The 14,994-nt window shown below is 39.2% G+C and overlaps 1 protein-coding gene and 1 pseudogene across 1 annotated transcript in view; one reads left to right on the forward strand and one right to left on the reverse strand.

Annotated features, from left to right (window-relative positions):
- Positions 1-7,570: 7,570 nt before the first annotated feature.
- Positions 7,571-7,688, reverse strand: LOC118601926 (annotated as a pseudogene).
- A 4,108-nt stretch (positions 7,689-11,796) lies between these two features.
- PPM1L (protein phosphatase, Mg2+/Mn2+ dependent 1L) overlaps positions 11,797-14,994 on the forward strand; it is a 234,849-nt gene continuing 231,651 nt past the window's right edge. Inside the window, exon 1 of the mRNA XM_016149166.2 lies at positions 11,797-12,935. Coding sequence (XP_016004652.1) covers positions 12,537-12,935 — 399 coding nt within the window. The 5' untranslated portion in view covers positions 11,797-12,536. The remainder of the gene's footprint in view (positions 12,936-14,994) is intronic.

The raw sequence follows: 14,994 nt of genomic DNA on the forward strand, positions 1-14,994 counted from the left end.
TGGGTATACAAATATATGGTGTAAGTTTTGAGGTGTCTTTTTCTAATGATGATGGATTTGAGTTGATTTAATCATATTATCTTAACTATACTTTTGATTTTATTGTCCCTCTTTTACAACTGCCAGCTTCTCTATATAGTGATGAAATAATATAAATTTATTATTCAAGTTCTTCAAAATACAATGCCATTCCTTCTTTATCTCCTGCTAGTCCTCTAAGCTTTCCTCTTTTCGAAACACTGTGGGCAAACAGAATGAGTGTCATTTTTTTTTTCTAGAAGTCTATACCCCTATGCTACCCTACTCTTTCTGTATGTCTAAATCCTCCCATCCCAAATCCTTTCATACCCTCTTTCATGAAGGCTTCCTGATTCCTCCAAACTGATATGATTTCTTTTTCTTAAAAATCCTCATAATGTATTGTGTCAGTTAGGGTCTTATTATTCTCTGCCCTATGTTTATAAAATTGCCTATAAACTTATTGTATCTATTCAACTAAGAATAATTTACTTCTACTGGGTGCTTACTATGTGCCAGGCACTGTTCTAAGCACTTCCTGTATATAAGTTCCTTAAAATGAATCCTTAAAATGACCTATGGAATGGTACGATAGTTATATCTGTTTTACTAATGATGTATGAAGAGGTTAAATAACTTGCTGTGTTTTGAATGGTGGAGGTCGGCACGTGATTGAGGATGGATGTGACAGGAGATCAACAGGATGGCAGTAGTGAACCCTGGCATAAGGAGACCCAAATCAAGAACAGCAATTTCTTCCAATTGCAGAAGGCTGCTAGCCTCTTTTGCCTGACTTTACAATGGGGAAGTTCACCATAGGAAATATATCCTGCATGCTTATGTTAACAACATTCGTCAATCTGTAGTATATTTATGAGTGATGATATGTTGAAGAATTACCCTTTTACTATAAGCTCCATGAAGATGGGGATTATGTTAGTTTTGTATGGTTTCTAATACAGTGCCTGATATATGATAGGTGCTGAATAAATGATAGCTTTATAAATAGATAATTAAATAAATGAATGAGTTATATTCTACAGTATCTTGGGGATAGTGGGGAAAAGGGTGAAAAATGTACTCTGGGTCCATTACAGATTCTGATGTGCATGGAAGAATAAAAAGCTTACTTGTCCATTCCAAGCATAAGGCATAAATTATGAAGGAAAAGATAGGATTAGCTTTATAAAAAGAAAATATAAACAACACAGACAAAATAAAATAAAGCTCCTTATATTTCAAAGCATCATAAATAATGAAAAGGTTAATGACAACATGGGAAAATATTTACAACTTGAATAATAGCCTTAATATATAAAAAAATTTTATACTTTAGAAGAAAAAAGATAAATATCTTAGTAGAAAAATGGACAAAGGACACTTAATTTGAAAAGATGTTTGTTCCTGCAGATAATTTCTCTGTGTCTATAATGAAAGCATGGTCTTAAGATGAGCAATAATGCACAGAAAAAAGTAAAAAAAAAAATCTGAATGGCCTTCAATATTTTCTGTTACTACTATAATTTTTCAACCATCCATGGGTGAGTTATTTCTTGACTGCTCTTTTCTTTTTATTGCTATCCAGGTTTCAAAGGCACATTGATTAGTTTCAGTTATTACCAGAGATAGGAGAAAGAATTTGAGTAGGACTGAAATACTGATTTTAGAATAACTGTCTTTCTTCATTCATGAACAAATATTTATACTATGGCTACTGTGTGCTAGGCATTGTGTTATGTGCTGGGGTTACAACGAAGAGCAAAACAGACACAGTTCCTGTCTTCATTAAGCATATAAACTATAGTGAAAGTGTGGGGAAACACATTAATTTTTAAAAATCATACAAATATATATTTATAACTTTGATGGGCACTCTGAAGTAGAGCTTGCCATGACAGGGGGCAAGAGGGAACTCACTTAGATTGTAGAGTTTGGAAGAGCCCTCAAGGGAGTGATGTATGAGCTGAGATGGGGGGGAGGAGGGGGAATAATAAGTAACTAGTTAACTAGGAAGTGTGCGGGTGGGAGAGTAGGTGTGGGAAAGGTCAGCGTTCCAGTGGCAGTATCACTCCCATGGCTCTGGGGTGGGAGGCAGTCCCATCCTGTGACCCTGGGCTATGGTATCCCTACTCTATCCCCTACTCTTCAACACTTGGAGAGGCCCTACCCTTTAAAATTGAGGAGGACCCAGCCCTGCCCGTAGGATGCCGGTGGGAGTAGTAGTCTTGGTGATGTCTGGATTGCTATCGGGGTCATTTTTCTATTTTCTTTTTTTATTTCTTAATTTTTTTTCGCTATACTCTAAATCCCCATGACTGTTTTCTAACTACTAATTTGTACTTCTTCATCCCTTCACCTTTTTCACTTCTGTTTTCTTGAAGGATAATTAATGCAAGTTTATGGTCAGATAGCTCCATTGTCCTGTCCTGTAGAATCCCAAACTCCAACAGTTTTCTTTCATTCTGTCTTGTTTTTTCTGTTCCCTTTAATTTCAGCTGGCAGTGTTTCTCCTGGCATAATCCCATCTCTAAGTGTGGCTTCTACTGAAGTGGCAGGTTAAATATGAGGTTCACACCTCCTTATCAAATGGTTGCTTAGCCACACCATTAGTGTTCTCTTCAGAACAAGCTTTCTCATTTTTTGCAATATGGATTGACTGAGAATTTTCCAAATCTTCAAGTTCTGGTTCCTTTTGGATTAACTATTCTTTTGACTTATTTCTTTCCTCTTGCATTTTACTATAAGCGATATGGAGAAACCTAGCCACTTCTTCAATAGTTTGCTTATAGATCTCAGATCGATGTTCAATTTCATTGCTTGCAAATTCTACCTTCCAGGAAACACTAGAACACTCATAAAATTCAGCCAAGTTCTTTGCCAGTTATAACAAAGATCATCTTTCCTCCAGTTTTCAATGTTAACCTCATTTTTATTTGAGACCTCATCAGAATAGCTTTTGTTAACGTAATAAATGTCCAAATCTATAGAGAATTTTTGTGAGTTTATTTGAGCAAAACTGTAATTGAAAATAAAAAATAAATGAAATACCATAGATTGGGTGGCTTAAACAATTTATTTTTTTCACTGTTTTGGAGGCTAAAAGTCCAAGAGCAAGGATCAAGATTGAGGTTGGCTGATTTAGTTTCTGGTGAGTGTTCTCTTCCTAGTTTGCAGATGGCCACCTTCTTGCTATGTCTTCATATGGCCTTTCTTTGGGGTATGTGTGTGCGTGTGTGTGAGTGTGTGTGTGTGTGCGTGCGCATGTGTGCACACATGCACCTGTTTGTATATGTGTATATATGTGTGTATATATATATATAGAGAGAGTGCACACACGTGTGAGAGAGTCCATGGTCCCATGTGGCTTTTTATAAGGACATTAATCCTATTGGATCTCATTGTATGACCTCGTTTAACTTTACTAACCTCCTTAAAGGTCCCATCTCCTACACTGAACGTTAGGGCTTCGACATATGAATCTGGTGAAGGCGGGGAGAGACACAAACATTCAGTCCTTGACAGATGGCAACCGAGTGTGACAAGATGAAGTTAGTGAACAAGTCCTTTAATCAAATCTTGAGGAAATTTAACATTTCTCCTTATATTTCCTTTAAAAGTTTTCATCCTAAAATTAAAATTGTGTTCATTTTTTTAAGTAGTTAAGCTCATTTCATTAAAAAAAATGCTGATTTGCTCTTATTTCTATGATCTCACATCCACTATCCACCGTGCATTTTCTCCTGGATGTAAACTACTTAAAAACGAGGCTATTCATTTTGGGGTTATTTTGGATAGTTCAGTAAATTATCTTTAATTCTAATTTATTTGCTTTTGTTGGTTCCATTGGTCAAAATAAAACGAATAAGTAAATTAATCTGCAGGGTGAGCAAGGAAATAGAACATTTAATTGCTCATGCACTGAAGTTTTTACATATTGCATTGCTTCAGAGATTTTGCTATTCTCTAAATAAACATTGCGAGAGACTTTAAAGCATAATGATCCTTCACAATGTCTATCCTTAGATGGTATAGATGATAATAATTGAAGAAATGCATTATCAAGTACAAGGGAGAAGAAGGAAATGAGATGGGAAGACCAAGGGAATAGCTGGAAGAATATCTAAAGATTTTTGTCCATAGGATAATGACATAATTTTTTTTCTTTTTTTTTTTAAACAGAAGACTTCCTTCAGAAGCAAAGACCATTCTGTGGTTAGGAAAAATTTGTTAAGGAGATATGCTAAGAGGTTGCTGAATAGAACTGGAAAAACAAAACAGAACAAAACAAAAAATATAACTGGAAAAGAAACCCGAAGAAAGGATAAAATCCCGAGGATAAGAAAAAGAAAAGGTATAAATAGGAAGCAAACGAAAACTAGGTTCTATCTCGGAGTAATACGCTTCTCATTACCTAATTCTCTTCTCTTCCCACTCTCATGGACAAACCAAAAACAGAAAATGCAGAAATATTCCTTAGCTGTAAGGAATATTATCTGACAGAAAAGATTTTTAAATGCTGTAATAGGCTTACAAAGGAAAGTCCGGAATTCTTTTCCTTAAGTATCCTTTAAAGAAAAAAACAATTTTGTTTTCACTTTTCCTGAAATAGGCTCCATTCTAATAGGCTTAAGAAGAGATATAAATTTAAAATAAACAGAAAATGACTAGTCATCTTCACCATTATGGTTCTGATGTTATAAAAAATAGTAATAATAATAAAGAGCCATTATTCTTTTTCTCTTGTCACTTAACTGAGCATTCATTTCCTCAGTTCTTTCCAGTAGATTTACTGAACAAAATTATGCAGTAGTATTTGTTTAATGCCACAGCATAATTTTAGGATGTGAATAAAATGCAAAGTATCATCAGAAAAAAATTTAGAATGAGAGACCACACGGGTAAATGGACTAACTAGACCATGCTAGTGATTATTTTGATGTTTTCTTTTGATGTCACATGAAGGAAACAAGCAGCCAAGGATACATGTTATATCAGGGTTCAGTGCAGGAAGAAAGAAACATTCAGGTACATTGAGCAGAAAGGTATTTAATATAGGGAATTAGGTAATGCAAAAACGTTGTAAGTCTCTAAGCAGCTGAAGTTAATGGCTTGCCATTAGGCAGCTGCCCCACTTCCACAAAGCTAGAGGCTACAAAGGAGAACCTGGAATCAGACACTCAAACATTCAGTTTACCAGAACTTGACTATTAGATAGAACAATGATAGGAAGAATGGTTTCTGCCTTCCAAATTTCACACAAGGTCATCTCATTAGTGGAACTTAATTACATCCAAAAGTCCAACTGTAAAGAATTTGGGAATGGTAGTTTTTATTCTTTCATTTCTCATGATTGAGAGGATATTTAGAAGGCGGTAGTGATGGCTGTCGAGGTCCAGGAGACAATATCTAGAATACATGTATTTCTTCACAAGAAAAAAGTTTTGCCAGCCTGTTGTAAAACACAGGCACTACTAAAAATTAATTATAAAAACTTATAATTAAATAAACTATATTAAAAACTCATCCCTTCCTAATTATTCTACTACATTTTAATATTATTTATGCTTTTGAAGTTATTCACATCCATTGAATTTGTATGATGAAAATACTATATAATATCATGTATGCTAAGATCAACTCCAAGTTCACATTCATTTATGTAGCTTGAAGTCAGCCATAGTGGGAGTATTTATACCATAGCAAGTGGTTAAACACTTACCAACACATCACTGGTTAAAAATATTAGAAGAGTTGTGTAATAAGGAGAAAAATAAGGTAATTAAGATATTTTCAGACAGCTAGAAATAGGAGGGTCCAAACTGGAATGATGATTAATGACCAAAAAAAAAAAAAAAAGGAAGTAGAAAACATCCATTAGATGATTAGAATTTGATGAAATAAATGTTTGTTATACTTGACTTTTGTTAGTGTGTATCATTTGAAATCTTAGATATTATAGTATTTAAGCTGGTCAACCTCTGGGAGTTCTATTTATTGGTTACAAATGGTCAATAGAGTATTCTCCATCTCTAGGATAAATATGAGGGTCTGTGATGATTGAAACCCTTTAAAATTATGATATCATTTGGGAAATATTTGTGGAAGTTTCACTTTCTGGGCGGGAGGGATGTGTGTTTGGGTTGATAGAGAGAAATAGGGAGACTTCTAAAGAGTCCCTCATCAGCACAAGTATGACTGATCAGCACAAATGACTGAACAGCTACTTTACATAACTGAGGGTTATAGCCACAGTTTAAGAAGTTATCAGCAACTTGGGCTCAGGTAGCAATGAATGAATACTGCAGAATATGGAGGCAGCATAAGAGCCAGGAAAGAGGAACTCCAAGTGCCATGTAAATGGGATATGTGTCCTACCTGTATATAATCTCAGATCATGTGATTATTTTGTCATAACAATCTTTACCTTAAGTATCATACATAGTATTCAATTCCCAAATTACATCCTGTGTGACTGAAAGATTTTCTGGTAGGCCTATCAAGCATCCCAGCAAGAGGCTAAAAACAGAAAGCTTTTGTGAATTACCTTGCATTCAAATTACTCAGACTCTTTAATTTAGTCTTTCTACTGGTGCCCCAAACATAAAACAAATATTTTCCACAGGAACAATTTGGGGAACACAAGAAAACTGAAAGGAATCTAAATTACTCTCAAGGTGCTTAGAGAAGACACCAGAGGAATCTGGGTATAAGAATGAGATATTGTCATTAGATTACCTTGGTATAATACAAATGGACATCAAGTATGGATTAACTCCAACAATTTTCCATGACGCTGTTCTTACTGTTCTTCGAGACTACCAAACAGTGTTGTATTTTTGAGGCTGACTGTTAATCTTTTTTTTTTTTTCTTATTGCTCTAAAGAAAAAAGTACCCTTACCTCCAATAAGGAAACAAATTTTTTATCTTTCCACCATACTCTTTCTTGTCAACACCAGATCCATTACAAAGTGATTATTCAACTATTCGTGATGCTTCATATTATAAATTAGCTAGAATGCTGATGTGTATTTATTAGGATACAGAAAGGTAATGCTTAAGATTAACATTATAATATAGGAAGCTCATTTGAAGATTATCAGAGAAAAAACCTAGGGCAATTAAGTGAAGGATTTTTAGGATAAGTATGGTTTATGCAAACAGAGTTGGTGCAATGGTTTATATATTTTATTCAGAAAACAAGTTTGCTTGATATATCTCTGCAATTAATTAAAAAACATGGGTCGTTAGAAAAGGACCTCATGCTTTTGGAGTCCAGTGAAATAAAATTGTATTACACCCTACCATGATTGGTATCTGTCAATTAGTTCTCCATTTGACAGAACACCTGAGATATTAAAAGTATAAGACCAGATTGATATACTATTATACTTATATAAACTGATGAATTAATTTTCTTAGTTGTACTATTAAAAGATTCATTTTCACTAAAAGGGCATGTATTTTTTAATTTATTTTTTAGGCAACAGAACCCTTGGTTGACCTCACGGATTGCAAGGACCTTGTCGGTTTACAATTCCTTATTCTTTTTAGTCTACAAGCACCTGGTCTTCCTAGGTGGTCTCCTATCCAAGTACTAACCAGGCTCAACACTGCTTAGCTTCCAAGATCAGACGGGATTGGGCTTGTTCAGGGTAGCATGGCTGTATAGTAAAAAAGGCATTTAAAACAGAAGATTTATTACTAAATTTTACATCTAGAAAGATTTTATGAGAAGCACTGAAGATTTAGTATGGTTGAATAGTCATACTCATGGCTAACCATTTACCAAAAGGATCAATATTAAAAGTCACTTTTAAAATAAAAGTTATAGTAATAGGCTCTCATTTAAGGAGCTTTGATCGCACTGTGGGAGTATAAGTGGAAACAATGTATTTTCAAAAACTATTTTGCTCTAAATCTTAAGTTGAACATTTTTATTCCCAACTATCCAGTTATTTCACTCCTAGATATATACCCTAGACAAACTTTTGTGTGTATACACCAAGAGATAGTCCAAAAATAATTCATGAAATCATTAACCATAAGAACGAAAAACTGGAAACTCAAATGTCCATAGAAGGAAGGTGAATACATAGAAGGAAGGTGAATACATAAATTATAGGATAGTGACCCAGTGGAATGTTATATAGCAGTGAAAAGGATTGAATTTTATGTAACTACATAAAAGGATCTAGAAGTATTTCACTCATTATATTATAGTAAATTAAAAAACAAGTACCAGAGGACTATATACAGTAAGATGCCCCTTTTATAATGCTCAAAACTAAGCAAAACTAAAATATATATATATATTACTTAGTGAAGTAGATTTTTTTAAAAGACAAGGGAGAGATAAAACACAAATTTCAGGATGGCAGCTATCTGTGGAGGACAGGCAGGGAGGTGGGGTAAGGAAACAATTCCTAGGCTGGTACAAAGATTGGTCACAGTTCAGTTTTTAGGTTGGGTAGTATGTTCATTAGTGTAATATGCATGGTTATTGTGTTTTTTAAGAATAATTTCATGAACTCTTTTGCATGTATAGCTTAAAAGGCTATACACATGTGTGTATCTAAAGAACATTGGTAAAAGAGTCATACTCAATACTCAATGCTTATATGCAGATGGCAGGAACAATTTAAGAATACAAATCAAATTGATAATTGGGAAATTTAAAAATGTGCAGAGAATTCCTATATGTATAAAAGGCTCATTTAAAATTTATCTGAGGGATTTTTACTAGTCATTCAGAGGCTCAGCTGAATCACTTTACATTTAATTTTTACAACTCTATAATAAATGGTGAAACCAAAAAGAAATGAGAATGTTGTGGAACAACATATTGCAAAATGGATTTGCTATCAAATCCTATTTTAAACATACCTTAAACTGAAAAGCTACAACTCTGAAAGTTTCTTCTGAGAATATATTATTTTTAAAAGCTATTATTTTATGTCCTTTATACTTGCAAGGCTGACATGAGTCAATCCATAGTTGAGTATGGAAATTACCTAGAAACTATCACTATTATTGTATCTCATGAAAACCTAGGATTGCAATTAGCTGTCTGTTCATTACCATGTCACTTGCAATGGTAAAGTATTTGTATAACGTACATTCTACGGTACTATTTTTTTCTCTGTGAAATTCGGATAGTATTTTACTTTAGCAACAAATCTTTTAGGCATTTATGTAGAGACAAAGGACAGTTAACTTGCACTTGTCTTCTGCCTCACAAATATACTTAATGAGTGACGCAAATACTCAAAATACAGGGCTTGTCCCAAAGGTTAATGTCATAATTGTGGAATAAGAAACTGTGTATTTTTTTTTGAGATTTCTGTAACAAATATCTACTAAAACGTCACTAGAAAAGTATGAAAGTTAGACTAATCATCTCAGTATTACTGAGCAATCAATGGAAGTTAGAATACTGAATTGGTGGTCAGAAGAACTGAGAGTTCTTATTTGCTGAATTGTAATATTCATTTAACATCTTTGTGCCTCATTTTCCTTATATTTACAAACAGATAATAGCTATTCTTCCTCATAGGATTGTTTGAGAATGGTAATGTTAATTACATGAAAAACCTTTATAATCTTAAGGAACATGCAAGTGTTAGTTTGTCATTAAAGGAAGGTCTTTTGTATCACTTGGATATGTTAAAATGCTCAATAAACTATGTCAAAAACTCATTTAAGTCTTTAAAAATTTCTATGTAAATGACATGAATTTCTTAATGGAAATAGGAACATGTCTATAGGGTCTGATGTAAATGTTAAAGCGTATCTCCACAGAATCCTCAGAACATCTAGATTTATTAATCAAGTCAAGCTTTCCTTTTGCTATTTAACCTCCAGAGAGACCAATGTGGTCTTCTCTTTATTAAGATATGGTGGAAACAAGGAAGTCATGTCTCTCATGAATATCTGCTGCTATCATCATAAAGTAATGTTATGGACAGGGTGGATGTGCACCTAAGTTTGGAATTACACTGCTATTCCAGGGCCTAGTTTGACCGATAGTTCTGGAATCTTTATCAGGTTATCTACAAGTTGCCTTTGCTATAGAGAAACAGATTCGCGTACAGGGAGGCTAATAATGCACCCAAAAGCCATTTGCTAACTTACAGTGAGAACTACTGTAAACTCATCTTCATAATAACACTAATGCATTACCTTTGCTTTATAGAAAGGCTTTTGAACTCATCATCTCATTTTTGAACTTCAATAGTTATGACTTTTGAACAGAATGACCTAGTTTATTTCTAAACCGTTTCTCTATTTATCACGTGGAAAATACAGAAACGTGCAAAGCAGAACAGGAGACTATATCTTAGTTGTCGAATATAACATTCTTTTACGGTTCTTCATATTTCCTTCCTGTATTTTCTGCGCATGTTTATATAACTGAGACCACATAGTGTATGACATTTAAATGTCAAAGTTTTCATTTTTTTTTTTCTGGTTATGATGGCAATCTATGTCTTTTGCAAAAACTTTGAAAAAGCTGTAGAAAACATACAAAAATCCGAAGTAGAAAATGAAAACCACATATAATTTACTCCTGCAGTTAACCACTATGATCATTTTGGTGTATTTCCTTCCAGTATTTAATTTATTTTTATTATTATTTTTAAACAATCGGTATCATACCAAGGTAGGAGTGCTTGGGCAGCCTCTACGTTCCAGTCTAGCAGACTTGGAAGCTGCAGATCAGCACTCTTCTTCCTGGACAGGGGTAGTGAGAGTGAATATTTTCCTTTAAAGCTCACTTATTTCCACATTCTAAGCTGATTTGTGCATTGTTCTCTTCTTTTTCCAGTATCTTCAAGGCCACTGATACCTGCCCATATTTCAGCAAGTTATGTTTGATGGCTTCTGGAAGCCCGTACTCTTCTCTGCGGCTGTTCACATCTGTTTATCTAAAGACTCCCGCCTGCACTTCACCTTCTGCTGATATAGGATGTGGCAGGAGGCCGCTAGTTCGGAGCTTCTAACGGACCTTTAAACCAGGACAGCAGAGTCAGAACTCCGTGGCAGGGTCAGGAGCGCCTGCGGCTCCACTAGGTGTCTCTCGGTGGAACTGTTGCAATTAGGTAAGGCCTTCGTGGCTAAGTCCCCAGCTCCTGGGACGCCAGCAGCTCTCAGAGAGGTCAGCCCATTCTCGCCCCTCCCGAGGTTATTGTCAGACCGCATTTCCTCGCGGCTGCGAGTCTTCCTATTCTGCTGTTCTCGGGAGGGTCTTTTCTAGATGCGAGAAGGCTCTTCGCTCTTCGCCTCTCGGGAGATCCCGGCAGGCCTTTGTCACAGAACACCAAAGGTCTGAGTCCCTCAGCCTCGCTTTGCGAGCCGGAAGAAGTGCGTCCCTTCTCGCTTGCCTTATGCCTGGCAAGGCGGGGACCGCACTATTGTGCCGACTGCTGGAGGGGGGGACGCTCATGTGCGGTTCTCTGCTTTCCAACTGGCAGTAGTAGCTCCTGGAAAACCAACGTCCAGACTACTAAGATCAGCATTACATTGTCCTGGGAGCCCTTACAGGAGGAGGGACGACCATCCACTCTGTTTAGGCAGCGGAGGTGTCCTGTTTCTCCCCCTCAGTTTTCCTGCACCGCCCCGGGCTGCTAGAGCGCCAGCCGCTGCCGAGCTTCCTCAGCCTTTGACAGCTCGACCCGAGCACCTCGCGGCCTGGAGTCTAGGCTTGCGGGGCGGGGCGGGGCGGGGCGGGGCGAGCGCGCGAGGGGCGGGGCGAGCGCGAGCCAGGAGGCGAGGTGGGAGCGCGCGAGCGGCGCCCAAACGAGCCGAACTGGGAGGTGCTAGCGAGAGGCAGGCAGAGCCGGGCCGGCTGCCTGCGGCTCAACGCCCATCGTGCTGCGTCGTTGGGCTCCGCTTACCCCCTACCTTTGCCCAGGCTCCCGCAAAACTTTTATTCTCTTGGGCACCCCCGGGGTGTCTGAAGGAATCGGAGCATTCGGCGGGCTCTGCGCTTCCCTGCAGCAGCGGCGACCTAGCAGACGTGCATCCCTCGCCCGCCGGGCTCTCGCGCTCTGCGCCTCCTCACCTGCTGATCACTCCCCGGAGCGACGAGGGGGCACCCGCGGAGGGGCCGCGCGGGCGCCAGCGCCCCAGAACTCTTTCGCTCACCGCGGCAGACCTGCCCCGCGCAACTTTAACTTGATCCTTCTCGCCAGACCAGGCACCCGCGGCTGCTGCTGCCACCTCCGCCGTCTCGGCCGCCGCCGCCTCACAAAGGGGCGCTGGGAGCGGAGGCGGCGCGGGCGGCAGGCACAGGCGCGGGTGCGCAGGGCGCGGGCCTCCGGGTCGCCGCGGCTGGGAGACAAAAGGGAAACTGCCTCTGTTCGCCGTGCGGGGTCGGAGCAGCCTGCTCGACCTCCTCCCCCAACCCTCGGCTGCTGCTCCGCCTCCCTCCCCTCGGGCGGTCCCCGCAGTGCTCCGGGACCCGGCAAGCCTTCGGGGCGCGCGTCGCTGCTTGTGTTTGAGGCTCTAGCGATAATAAATGATAGAGGATACAATGACTTTGCTGTCTCTGCTGGGTCGCATCATGCGCTACTTCTTGCTCAGACCCGAGACGCTCTTCCTGCTGTGCATCAGCTTGGCGCTGTGGAGTTACTTCTTCCACACTGACGAGGTGAAGACCATCGTCAAGTCCAGCCGGGACGCCGTGAAGATGGTGAAGGGCAAGGTCGCCGAAATCATGCAGAACGACGGGCTTGGGGGGCTCGACGTTCTGGAGGCTGAATTTTCCAAGACCTGGGAGTTCAAGAGCCACAACGTGGCCGTGTATTCCATACAGGGCCGGAGAGACCACATGGAGGACAGATTCGAAGTTCTTACGGACCTAGCCAACAAGACGCACCCGTCCATTTTCGGGATCTTCGACGGGCATGGGGGCGAGGTAGGAGTTCTTTGGGGGCACTGTGTGTGCGTGTGTGTGCGTGTGTGTGTGTGTGCGCGCGCGCGCGCGTGTGCGCGTAGACAACAGGACGTTGTGTTCGCAGCAGGTAGGACTTGGGTGCGAGGGGCGTGGTGATCTGCAGCCGGGCGGAACAAAGCCACTAGTTTCAAGTTGTCTCAATTTATAAGGTTGCAGGCGGTCAGAACCCAGCAAATGACTGCTATTTTCGCGGGAAGAATGAATGATTTCTACAGTGAACTTTGGCCCGAGGTCTCAAAGCCCTTGTTCTAGGGCTTGAGACCGAGCTAGGCACAAAGAAGGAAGAAAATATTTTTGATTCATATTAGGGAAAAGAGACACAAAATGCAGAGCCGAGTCAGTGAGAACTCAGTGCAGATGAAAAGAAGCTGTGACTTCTTCCCATTGCCTTCGCCTTGAGGTGGAACCCGAGGGGTAGTCCTGCGCTTCTTCCCAACTCCATTAACTTTGCAAGTGCAATCGGGCCAGTTGACAGCAGCGCCTCGCTGGCCGCCTGCGTTTAGCTGGATCACAGCGCGAGACCGGAGATGCCTCTGGCCTTTGCAGAGGTGGCGGTGCCCGCAGAGGCAACCGTGCCCAGATCTCGCCCCTGCGCCCTGGCTGGCGTGGGGCGCAGATGTCTCTCAACTTCTAAACTCCTTTATTTGGGGTTCATGTGGGAGCAAGAGATGAAATTAGAAGACCGGTTGAATTCCCTCTCCCTCATTTTATGGCACCCTGATTGCGCACCTGGGCTCAGATTTCCTGGAGGTCAGGATGAGGATTGGCTCTGGTCCTTGGGCTTCAGCCTAGGCGAAGTGAATGGCAAATGTGGCTCCAAGGCCGTGCTCCAAAGAGCACTAGGCCAGCCACCCCATCTCTCTCAATTTGGTAGTTTGCAGTTTCATTGCCTCATACTTTTTTTTTTTTTCCCCCCAGCGTACTTTCTTATATCATCACCATGGCCTCCTTTGCCACTCTTTCTTCATCATTTCCCCCTCCCTGCACAACCCTGTGCTCCCGTCCAACTTTTCCCCCAACTCTTCCCCCCACCCTCAGGTAGGCTGTAGAGGATGCCATTCTCTTTCAATCCCTGCTTGTTTTTTGGCACTTGTTCTGGGTGAATATTGAGAAAGCTTTCAATTGGTTAACTGTTTGATATAAAGTCACTTCACTTTCCACCCAGCTAATCTTTCCAAGATATTGTATTTACCTGCCTTGTAGAACTAACTTTGCCAGGAATTACAAGTTTAGTTGGAAAATTTATTTGGTAGAACTGAAATCAATTTTTGCTATTTTCCATTCACTCTAGCCCTATGTTCTTTATTTTAAAATGAAGTTTTCACTGATTGTAAATTTGTAACCTTCTGTTTATTGTGGTTCTTTTCCTTGGTCACAGTGTAGATGAAAGATGTGAAGTCAACTGAGGAAAGAGATGCTGTGTACTTGGGTAAAAATGTACCTGAATGACAAAGTTGCCAATATAATGATTGTTTTTTTGGCTTGAGTCAGAATGTTTATATTTTCATTTTATGTTTCTAGACTATTATAAGTCTTTTAATAAAGCTATTTTATTATATATTTTTATATTAAAGCCATTGGCAGATAAATGTTCCTGCTCTTAGAGAGCGCAATTTTATTTTTAAATTAAAAGTCTGGGTATAATGTTAATGTTGTGAAACTTTGGTTTATGCCGATTTGGGTGTGCTGTATTGGCATGTTTCAATTCTGAATGTGTAAGTGCATGGTATTTTAAATATTCTTTTAAGTTGGTGTTCTAAAACCTGAAAGTTGCAGACCCAAACAGATTTCAAGTTGAAAAATTTCCAGTACTGTCTTCTGGTAAATATACCATCCAGAAAAAGTACAGGATAAGTGCTTTTATTTAACTAGAAGCAGTTTACATGTACAAAGTTTTTCATTAAATTTTTAAGTAATAGAGGAGATGATCAATGTTAGTGAAAATATGAAATGCTTTTCATTGTGCCTTACATTAAAAAGCCTGCTGTTTGCAAAAAGTAATATCACTGTGCCCTTAAAA

The sequence above is a fragment of the Rousettus aegyptiacus genome, unplaced genomic scaffold, assembly GCF_014176215.1.
Source record: "Rousettus aegyptiacus isolate mRouAeg1 unplaced genomic scaffold, mRouAeg1.p scaffold_m13_p_4, whole genome shotgun sequence".
Lineage (NCBI taxonomy): Eukaryota > Metazoa > Chordata > Mammalia > Chiroptera > Pteropodidae > Rousettus > Rousettus aegyptiacus.